The sequence below is a fragment of the Stylophora pistillata genome, chromosome 9, assembly GCF_964205215.1.
Source record: "Stylophora pistillata chromosome 9, jaStyPist1.2, whole genome shotgun sequence".
NCBI classification, from domain to species: domain Eukaryota; kingdom Metazoa; phylum Cnidaria; class Anthozoa; order Scleractinia; family Pocilloporidae; genus Stylophora; species Stylophora pistillata.
In genome coordinates this window covers 32,450,056-32,460,852 of record NC_142527.1, presented here as the reverse complement: position 1 = coordinate 32,460,852, position 10,797 = coordinate 32,450,056, and the positions used below count along the sequence as shown (strand labels likewise).

Below are 10,797 nucleotides of genomic sequence, written 5' to 3'. Positions count from 1 at the left end.
TTATTAAACTTTCTTAGACTTTTTATTTGAGTATATGTCTTTCTTAGCTCGAAGTTGTCCGTCCTCGTGTACTACAATATTTTTCCTATTATTTATCGAGGTTTGGACTGTGAATCCTTTTGGATCCTTCTGGCGCGGCGTCACTGTTGGCTCGAGGCCTTTTAACTTGTTACATATATATATATATATATTGTGGGAGGAAAAAGACAAGTAAACTACAAGTTCATCCCTACAAGCCTGTTTCGTGGTCGCCCACTCATCAGGGGATTTAATGAGAATAAACTTTACCATTGCTTATATGCAATATAATTTGCATGATCTAACTAGTCTAATTTATGCAGCGCGAAATAGACAGTTTAGTTGTTGCGTAGGAGGGCTTTGCTTCTGTGGCGGCATGAAGACACGAGTTCATTACGTTTGTTTAGTGTTGATAGTTCGGGCCGGCAGATGATTAGGAATTTTTCTTTGAGGCAGAGGTTACATCTTTTAGTTGAGCTGTTATAGCTGATGACACCGCCGCCACCGCCGCCACCGCCACTACCATTGATAACAACAAGACATGCAACTGCCGACAAAAGAACACATGCCCGCTCGACGGAAACTGCCTGCAACCATCAGTAATCTACCAAGCCTCGGTTACACGCAAAGACAACAACACGACAGAAACGTACATCGGACTCACAGAGAATGACTTCAAAACAAGATACAGAAACCACACCGCATCATTCCGCCACGCTAAACACAGAAACTCTACCGAACTCAGCAAGCACATCTGGACCCTCAAAGACAACAACATCGATCACTTTATTTCCTGGCGCATTCTCTCATCGCACTCACCGTATAACAGCTCAACTAAAAGATGTAACCTCTGCCTCAAAGAAAAATTCCTAATCATCTGCCGGCCCGAACTATCAACACTAAACAAACGTAATGAACTCGTGTCTTCATGCCGCCACAGAAGCAAAGCCCTCCTACGCAACAACTAAAATGTCTATTTCGCGCTGCATAAATTAGACTAGTTAGATCACGCAAATTATATTGTATATAAGCAATGGTAAAGTTTATTCTCATTAAATCCCCTGATGAGTGGGCGACCACGAAACAGGCTTGTAGGGATGAACTTGTAGTTTACTTGTCTTTTTCCTCCCACAATATATACTTCGCTCTACTTCTATGTATTGAGCACTGTTCTACGAAAATCAAGTCACACTTTATATATAAATATATATGTATATATAGATATGCATATACTGAAGGACCACTTTGAGCAGAAAGCTTAGAACAACAGCTCTTATTTCTATGGTAGCGTATTTTTCTTTTGCTTTGTTTTGTTCGTTTTAGTTTTTTGTTTTTTATAATCGTGTAATGAATTCTAACAGTTCCAAGAAAAGCAGGAACAAATTGTCACACTGATTGCATCAACCACCATTATCCGTCGAGCACTATACGGATATCTCTGCGCAGTAAGAAGCAACTAAGGCAATATTTTTGTTTAGGAGCCTTTAGCATGCGGGGAAAAAACACGACACAATTTCCAGAATTGCTGGGAATGTGTTTATCGTGTCTGATCAGCTTGACGTGACGCCGTTTCTAAGAATGGGAAAGTTCTCGAGTTACCGGTTTTGATACTTTCATTACAGACAATTGGTGACCTCATTCCTAGACATTATCACAGTGCCATCTTATTAAAAAGAAGAGACTCAAAGAACTCCAAATTTAGAACATCACCCCGCCGCAGTCATCGCTAGAGCACCGAACAGCCATGCACCTCTCGTCAGCTCTCGCTATCTCGCCATTACTTGCCGGTTGACCTCCCCTTTCTTGTTCAGGACAGTCCTAGAGATAAACTAGTTCTCAGTTTTGAAAACTGTTCTACCCTGTGTCATTTCATATTTTTCAGATTTTCTCTCCTTGATCTCTTTTTCATTTTAGTCAAAACATAAGGTTTCCATGAAAAAATCTTCAAAGAGCAGATTGTCAATGACGAACGTGTCATTTCGTAGAAATGTATTCGTAGGTTTAACTGCATGTCAAACACTCACCTAGGATCCAGTTGTTAAAATATTCCAAGAAAACACACAATCAACGACCAACTTCATCTGTATTACCCTCTAGTTTTAGCGACAAGGTTTCCAAGCATTCCCAGGAAAACACTTAAAAGTAAGGATATTTTCATGCTTAATAATACTGACTTGTTTGTTCACCAGTAAGTTTTCCTTTTTTTAGATTTCGTAAGTCGATTACAGTCTCCCAAATATTTTCATTTCTTCTGAGGATCCTCAACAAAAGATTCTGAATCTTGAAAGTATTCTTTGCCTGCGAAATTTATCGAAGCTAAATTTTCCGCAAGATTACTCGTAAAAAAATAATGTAATAATACAAATTTCGTGAATTCATGGCAATGTGTGCATGTTTACAACGAGTTTATTCCAAAAGAGCTTTCGCATATTAATTGTCAACCCTGACTTTCATATTTTACAAAATAGATCATGACATCACGACAACTAAGCCTAGGCAGTAAATACGTTCAAATTGAATAACAAACTGAAAATTGATTAATATTTTAGAAAAGTTACCTGACATCAGTTTAGTGAGCAGGATTTTATTTGAGATCTTCGGCTTTTAACTTAACTTAAGCTTCAGTTCTGCGGCTCGAGATCTTTAATGACAAACAATCCAAACGCTCATATCTATCTAGAATTATCGACTGTGTTGGTGCTGTACACTGTGCTATTATTCAGAAGCTCTATATGAGCCTTTTTATCGTAGATTACTCTGCGTGTACGTGTACGTCATCCCTACTTACTCGTAAACAGTTTCCTAAATGAAACAATTTCAATAGACAACACTTTCTCTAAAATCGTACAAACTACTCCGCTGAAAATTAAAAACACATTCGTACCATTCTGATAACAATTATGTCAAGATGATAAGTCATACACGCATGTTTAGTTCCTTTTACTACTTATTCGCCACAACGCTCTGAACAAGCTGACTGAGTTGATCCAAATGATACAGACCAGCAGACCCTTTCATGATGGTAATGTAAAAAAAGAATCCGTCAGCAGCCATGGATACTGCAACGGCTTTGTCGTCGGTTTTAACTGGAGACAGCTTCCCAGTTTCTGGATTAAAGAACATTGTTTCCTTGTTGGACCACGTCTCCATCTTCGTTTAGTTCAGTCGTTTCGTGCAATCTCACCTCTCTTGCAGAATGTCTTTTGTTGTGAAACTCTTCCTCAGAATTCCTCTAACACTTTCGCTGAATTTCAATGCAAGGGAACTGCAGACGTTCGCATAAACCAGCCTAAAATAACGAATATCACACGATTACGTTCAGTTTCGTGCGGGTGTTTTTGAGAGTGGAATTGTATAATTATAATCTGCCAGGGTAAAACTGTTCCAAGAAACAAAGCACAGCTGTCAACCTCATTTGCTCCGCTCTTTGCTTTGATAAATATGTCATCGGCAGGATGATGTCGTAAACATTCTCAGAAAAAAAGGTCACAATGAGTTTATGTTTAACACTGCACCAGAAATAAAGCGGTGAGTTTTTTTCCGCTTGGTTTTATTCCGTCTGTACGAGGCAATCAAATGATTTTCGATAGGCATAATTTATTATTTCATCCTTTTAACATAAGGAAAGTTGAATGAGTATCAAACTAATCATTCTTTCTCTTTCTTGTCATACTGTGACATTCATTCAAGAAATTCCGCTTTTTCCAGGAAAAGAATCATAATATTAGCAAGAGGAACCCAGTGAAACAAAAAGAAACTGTAAAACTGCAGTTTGTAAGCTTTCGTCACTCGCAACGAAAGAATAGAGTGGTGACAGTTCGAAAATCAGTAGCAAAACCTGCTTGGCAACTGAACATCCCGTCCTAACAAGTTTATTACAGCTTCACGGAAACGATATATATGCATACTTTATAGTCACGGGGATCCCCCTACACGTGACCAAGGAAGGCCACGACATCAATCTTCCCGGAAGTGTAATGTTAATGAATAAGCCTATGAAAGCGTTGCCATGAAAACTTCTAGTGACGGAATGACACCTTAACTGATATTAAGCGTTCTTTCGAAGACCTTTCGCAGATGAGCTACGCGTTGTAAGTATATTGCGGAAGTTGGTTTTCCGGGAAATTGTTTCGAGTGAACTTCATATATTTCATTGTATCTCAACCAATGATCATATAATTCAACCCTATGAAAGTGTTCAACTGGCCTTGGTCAGTCTTTTTGTTATATTCTTTCAAAGTTACAAACCATCAAAATGATGAAAACTGGTACCAGCCACCTTAACTGATCTTAAGCGTTCTTTCGAAGACCCTTCGCAGATGAGCTACGCGTTATAAGTATATTGCGGAAGTTGGTTTTCCGGGAAACTGTTTCGAGTGAAAAACAACCTATCAAAACCATTGAGCTACTTTTAATAAGTGACTGATCCAAGGGTATTACGCGCCTATATTAGTCTGTTGTACAGTGTGAAAGCTTTCTTAGTTGGTGGCACGGTGTACTAAGCAGCTTCCTTGAGGGTACAGCTTTACAGATCTAAGTTTCCGTACCGACAAAACTACAGGTGAGTTCATAGCGAACATAAAGCTGAAAAATTAAGCCGAAACATCAAAACTGAAAGTAGTTCACCGTGTAGTCCATGACGAAGCATGCACTTATAGATTAATTTGACTGACTCCAAACTTTAGTATTTAGCCATCAAATCAGAGACGGTATTCCTACATTAGCACTGCTTCTGTGCTTCATTTGTCATTCCTGAGAGGAACTAAGGCGATAAGTAGTGGTTTTGCTCGCGCGGATTACCGAATGTGTTTAGTGATGAACGACCGCGGCCGGTCAATGCGACGAAAACGCATGCCTTCGAAGTTCACTTATTGCCGAATTCATCTCTATGCGTTTTACTGCAACCTTTTATTTCCACTGCGAAGTATGCACTTTCGAGAGACAAAGCAGATCAAACACCGCTAACCATGACTCCGAGTAAAGTGGCCTAAACTGAGCGTAACCTAAGCGGAACTTGTTGAGTATGGACCCTAAATAAAATCTAAGTGTCGGTGGCACACTTTCGATGCGATCGTTTTGGATATCCCCTCGTTACGCAGTTCCTTCTGTTAGACTTTTTACAACAAGTTTTCCTCTGGGAATTATACCATTTCAAGAGGGAAATGATCATATACATCACTATACCCCGTGAAACTAAAAAGTGCTTTCGTGGCAGCTCTTAATTAGATTCTCAGGAATTCGAAAGCGAAACTGATCAGACTAATTGAGCAAGGAATAACAGCCCCAGTGGTCTTGTCAGAAAGACTGGAAAATCTTTCAAGTTGCTTTATTTTGCACTAAAAGTTCAGATTTTGAGGATAATTTTGTTTCTCAGGCGTACTAGAGTCGTACTGACAAGACTAAAATTCAAGAGACATCTCTGATAAAAGATGAACCGTTAAGCCGGCTTTGAAAAGTTCTTTTTTTTTAAGAAACCCATCACGCAAGTCATGCCAGCTGCAGAGACGCAACTTTCTCTTTCGATTTTAACTTGAATCTCCGGCAAACTCACAATGCAGTGTTTCAATATTACGCCCTATTCAGACCCTGCATCAGCAACAAACGTTACTGTAGGATTTATTATCAATGTTAACCTGCCAGCTCTTTGTAAACTTTGTCCCGAAGAAAATTTGTCTCCTCAACCATGCTATCGAAAAATTCTTTGAATTCTACTCCGCGGCCTTTTTTTACCTGCAACGCAGAATATGCACAGTCCATCTGACCAATGAAGAGAATTACAAAATTACGAAAGTGAAAAGTGCCGATGTTTGAAAATTCACCAGCCGTAGTTTGAAAATGAAAAGTTAGCTTTTTTTTCTGTCTGCGTTGGCGTCTGTATGTAAACAACTTTATGCAAATATTCTGCATTGGCCTTTGCACAACTTTCTGTGAGCAGGTTGTTATATTCGCGGGAACAGTGATCAAACAATTCCTTCATCCTAAACATTTTTGCACCATATCAAAATGAGCACTGCAGATCGAGAACAGATCATGGCAACAAACAATCAAGCTTATCTAAAGCATTTCGGATGATGTTTTTACAGATAATGCAAATTAAAACAATAGGTACTTGATAAACTTCGTCAATATCCGACTTCCAAGAAGACAGCAGATGAATAGCGACCTTTCCTGTAAATTAAAATTGTTTCTGACTACGATCGTGTTCATGGGATTATTTCGCAGTGAAATTATCACACGGTTATCAGGTAATTATTGTTTTAGATTGCTTCTGGGAAATCACGCGAAAATCTTAAAAGACTACAAAAAGGAAAAATCATCTCAAAGTAGGTTGTCCATCATATTTCGGTAGGCTTTGCTTTTCGTCTTTTAGTGTATGTACGTAAACAAGTTTATGTAAATGATAGGTCTTGAGGGATAAAAAAAAAAGAAAGAAAAAAGAAAGAAAGAAAGTCAGAAAGAAGAATAAATGCGAGTGGGCCGACATATTTGTTTGGATAGCAAAATCGAATATTGTGCGAATCGATTTTCTCACAACTGATTTTTAATTCATTTGTTTTTTGTGTTACCAGATCAAGTAGTCTTGACCTTTCTCGTGCACGATGAATATAAGCTCGCAATCAGCATTGCTAATTCTGATCCTGTTTGCCGGATTCCAACTCATCAGTGGACAAGTGGGTTCCTGCGAACAGATATCGAATTCGATCCGATCCCAAATCTGCCTGAAAGGAAAGTGTGACCTCCAGTGCGGGAATACTGCGGGCTATTCTCAGTGTGACCAGGTTTGCGTTGTGGAACCCTGCTCCAATATCAGCTGCAGCTCTTCCAGCTGCTATCAGCGGTGCCTGTCAGGAAAGTGTGATTCAATTGAATGTTCCGGCGACGATTGCACTCAGACATGCCTTGGAAACTGCTCTCTGGTGAACTGCACTGTAACATCAAAGTGTAACCAGCACTGCGAGAAGGGGCACTGTGCTTTACTCGCCAGCGGTGCAGGCACAGTTGTCCAAAATTGCGCCGAGAATTGCTCAGATGTGAAGTGTGAGGCTAAAAGCTGTGGGCAAAGCTGCGACGGGGAGAGATGTGGGCTGGGGTGCTCCAAAGGTATGTCCTTAATCGTTGGGTAACTCTTTATATAAAAGAAACTTGCGCAGATTTGTTGAATGACATAAAACCCTCAATTTATGCCACTTACGCAATATCAATTCTGAGAAACAAGAAAAAAATGGTAAAACGGAAAAGAAATAAGAGAGCCACAAATGAGTAGAGGTGGCTTTTGACATTGCTGATCCTGGGAGTAAACAGGCCGCTCGTCGCATGCAAACTTAGTGTAGAACTTAACTTGCTGTTAGTTCTCCCCATAGTTCAGATTTTAGTGCATTCGAAAGGGATATCTGGGAACAACCTAAAACTTAACAAATTTCAATTTTTATGTCTTATAGGCACCAAGGACTGTACACAGAGTTGTAAGGGGCCTTGCAAAATGCAGTGCGAAGCTTCAAAGTGTGAAAGTAACTGCATCGGAGGCAACTGCAACTTGGATTGCATGAACAGCGATTCTGAAATTTGTCAACAAACCTGTGCAAAAGGAGCCTGCGATATCAAGTGCACAGCGAAAAACTGCAAAAGTGATTGCTTGGGAGGCAAATGCGCTCATTTCAAGTGCACTGCTGACCAAGGTAACTGCAGCCAGGTCTGCGAAAAAGACTGCACCAACATGAGATGTAAGGCAAAGGAGTGTCATCAGACCTGCACTGAAGGAAACTGTAAGATGCATTGTGAGACGGGCTCAGACATGTGCATTATGTCCTGTCCTGGTGGAAATTGTTTGTTGGACTGCAACGGAAGTAAGTGTAAACGCGATTGTGAGGGAGGCAGTTGCCAGACAACCGGAACAGGTATAGAAGTCCAGCAGCCAGAGAATACAAAGACTAAAGGAGACGCAACAGGATTGGTCTTCACGTATCTGTCCTTCTTACTGCCTGTGTTGTTAGCGCACGTCCTGTCTGGTCACTAATCCTAACCGTTCTGGATAAAAACTTCGACCGAAAGTAACGCTTGTTATACAACACCGTTCTTAATGGCTCGGTTTTTTTTTTTTTTTTTCACTAAACACTGTAATTTGACCATATGACCTACGTATCTGATGAAAAGCTTTGACATAGTTATGAGTGTGTGATCCGCACCGCGGAGCCTAAATACTGCTGATTAATTAGATATTTAAGAAGATGTAACCTGTTGTGTATTAAGGTTCGTTATACCACTATAGAGTTGCGCGTGTACAGACCAAGTGCTCTACACAACTGCTTCATTAGAATACTGATGAACTTAATATACAAAGATAGATATATGGACAATCACGTGACTGCGGTTAAGGGTGTGCTAAACAATAGAATCAAGATTATGTAATGGCTAATGCATTTATCCAATAGGAACAAACACTACACATCCGTTCCTGTTTTAGCTCATGTAAGGCAATACTGTGAATAAAATTCATCAAGGTAAGCATTGATTATTTCCCGGTTAACTCAACTTGATTATCAAGCAGCTAATTAAACATGATTAAGAAAGAGTAAAGCGATCCATTGACTATTAATCAACTGCATCTTACAATATTTTTCATTAGTTTCTGTGAGACATTCCAAACTTCTTTTATCTAAAGGGAACATTAAAAGACATACTTGATATCAGAACAAAATTTTTAAAATGGAAAGAATTAAAACTGAAAAGGAACGCGAATGGCGAGGGATGGTCGAGATTGATATGTTTTGACAAACGGTCTGTTGTTCTTTTAAGTGGGCGCCTTGTTTTTTTTTTTTGGCATTAGTTGAACGTCATCATTTGGCATACGGAAATGTAATTGCTTATTATTGAAAATGTCGTATTCAAAGTGTTTCTATGATTTAGTTTTCTTCTTCAAAAACGCACTAATCACGTATCTGCTGTTTCTCACTTTCATATTCATACATCCATAACAAATAAGGTTCGTTCGCGGAAAATACCAAACATACTTTTTGCGCAAAATGGAAACTATCAATACATAGTTGAGTTTGCATCGAACAGCTCGAAAACGAGATTTAGTCACCGCATGTTCTCAAACAAACGCCAGAAAACAGTGTTGGAACACTTGAAAGTTTACCCCTTTCGATAAAAGTTTCATCGCTTATTTTCTTTGACGTGTGTCACGGCTGTCAAGTAATCTATACCTGGGAAATATTTTTCTCCTTGATGAATTTGTTATTTTTGAAGTCGTATTGTTCATAAAGACAGATGCAAGTTATCGGCCTTCCTGTTTTTCTGTTTCATTTAGCAACTATTGTTTTTAACGTACTTTTAAGGCGTCCATAAGGACTGCGTTAGTAAATTTCTTATCAATTTGCAGAAGTCCCATTCGCAGTATAATATTTTCTTTCAAAATTTTTCCTTCTTGTTCTTCTTTCTTATGATCATTAAGCTCTGATTACAATAGTCGATATATTGGATCTATAGCCAGTGAGGTTGCCGAACTTTCTTCGACCCACCATTAATTCTTCTCCTAAAGTTGTGCTGTTGTAATTAACTTTTAAGATCGCGAGATTTTTAGTTTCTCGTGTACGAAATATTTCCAGAAATCGAATTTACGTAAGACTTTCTCTGTGTAACTAACTCTTTTTTCATTGCCATGTTTACAAGCTGAGCATACATATGGTTCTGTTGATGGGGTAGCCAGATCATCTGACGCACGTAGGTCTGCCAAACATTAATGATTTACAAATGAAGCCTTACATCGATAGCAGACTCACTGGCGCCAAATTATACCCAGAGCGATCATGTGCGCTGACGGCCAGAGACCAAATCCTCTCAGTTTAGGTCGGTCTGCTAAGATTCCACGAATTTGCGCGATGAACATAAATTGTACTTAGCTTGTTTGCCGCCAGTGCGTGGATTCTGCTAAAGCCATATAATTTTCGAGTTTTAACCATAATCCATATATATTATTCTAGATCTGAAATTTGAATGAAAATGGTTCTCTTTTCATTGTTCTAAATAAATCCAGCTGACTTGTCAAATTCATCCTTAGCTGACGTTTCGATCGTTTCTGGGCTATCATCTTCCCATTTCGAAGACGACCATCGTTCTTTGCAACCTGATTCATGCTCGGTGTCACCTGGGGGACTTCGCTGGCAGTAATGGCTCCTTTTCTGTACGCGCAAAGGGTCGTAGTTGGGCCCCAAGGGTACGAGAAGTGTATCGAAGTTTAGGCCCCCGCTTTTAACCCCCAAACTGCGGCAAAGGACTACACCTTGGTGCTGTTCATGACATTGTACGTCTTTCCGTCACTTACAATGCTCTTCATGTATTCATTTATTGTCTCTAAACTATGGAAAAGGCAAATTCCGGGTTTTCGTTCGAGCCGAGACGAGATCAGAACGCGCACATTGAGAAAAAAAGTCGTCAAAAGCTTATAACTCTATTCTGTGTATGTTGGCTGCCTCTTCACGTGTACCTGTTTATAGTTTACTTCGCCTCTGATAGAATACCCTGTTTTGACTCCTCCATGAGCTTTTATTTCACTTCGCTGTTCTTGGGACATGCAAAATTGGCCATAAACCCATATTTATACGCTTTATTTCATCGGAAATATCGGGAAGGGTTCAAAGCGGCTTGGACATGTTCCGCTATTATCCCGGATGATATGGGTTTTAGCAGGACTTACAACCGCCGTCGAAGCTCGTCAAATATCACGTGGTTAACAAGATCTGACAGATCGACGATGATCGGCCGTCGCTTCAGCACCGCTGC

General features: G+C 39.7%; 2 protein-coding genes and 1 pseudogene across 3 annotated transcripts in view; 2 read left to right on the top strand and 1 right to left on the bottom strand.

The window, feature by feature from the left end:
• Window positions 1-2,406: 2,406 nt before the first annotated feature.
• Window positions 2,407-10,797, bottom strand: part of LOC148724333 (uncharacterized) — a 13,308-nt gene continuing 4,917 nt past the window's right edge. Inside the window, exons 1-2 of one of the 2 annotated variants that reach the window (XR_015991349.1) lie at window positions 3,429-3,842; window positions 2,407-3,307 (exon numbers count right to left, since the gene is read on the bottom strand). Coding sequence is in view for 1 of the 2 variants with exons in the window: in XM_088732104.1 (XP_088588230.1) it covers window positions 3,199-3,307 (109 nt within the window). In the remaining variant the exon portion in view is untranslated. Of the gene's footprint in view, window positions 3,308-3,428; window positions 3,843-10,797 lie in introns of those variants that run through there. The other variant, XM_088732104.1, reaches the window with a different exon arrangement.
• Window positions 4,131-8,596, top strand: LOC148724335 (uncharacterized). Its single transcript, XM_088732088.1, has 3 exons — window positions 4,131-4,579; window positions 6,588-7,119; window positions 7,458-8,596. Exons 2-3 carry the CDS (start codon window positions 6,618-6,620, stop codon window positions 8,030-8,032), a joined length of 1,077 nt encoding a protein of 358 aa, XP_088588214.1. The 5' UTR covers window positions 4,131-4,579; window positions 6,588-6,617; the 3' UTR covers window positions 8,033-8,596.
• The window catches only part of LOC148724334 (substance-K receptor-like), a 1,862-nt pseudogene continuing 1,138 nt past the window's right edge, over window positions 10,074-10,797 (top strand).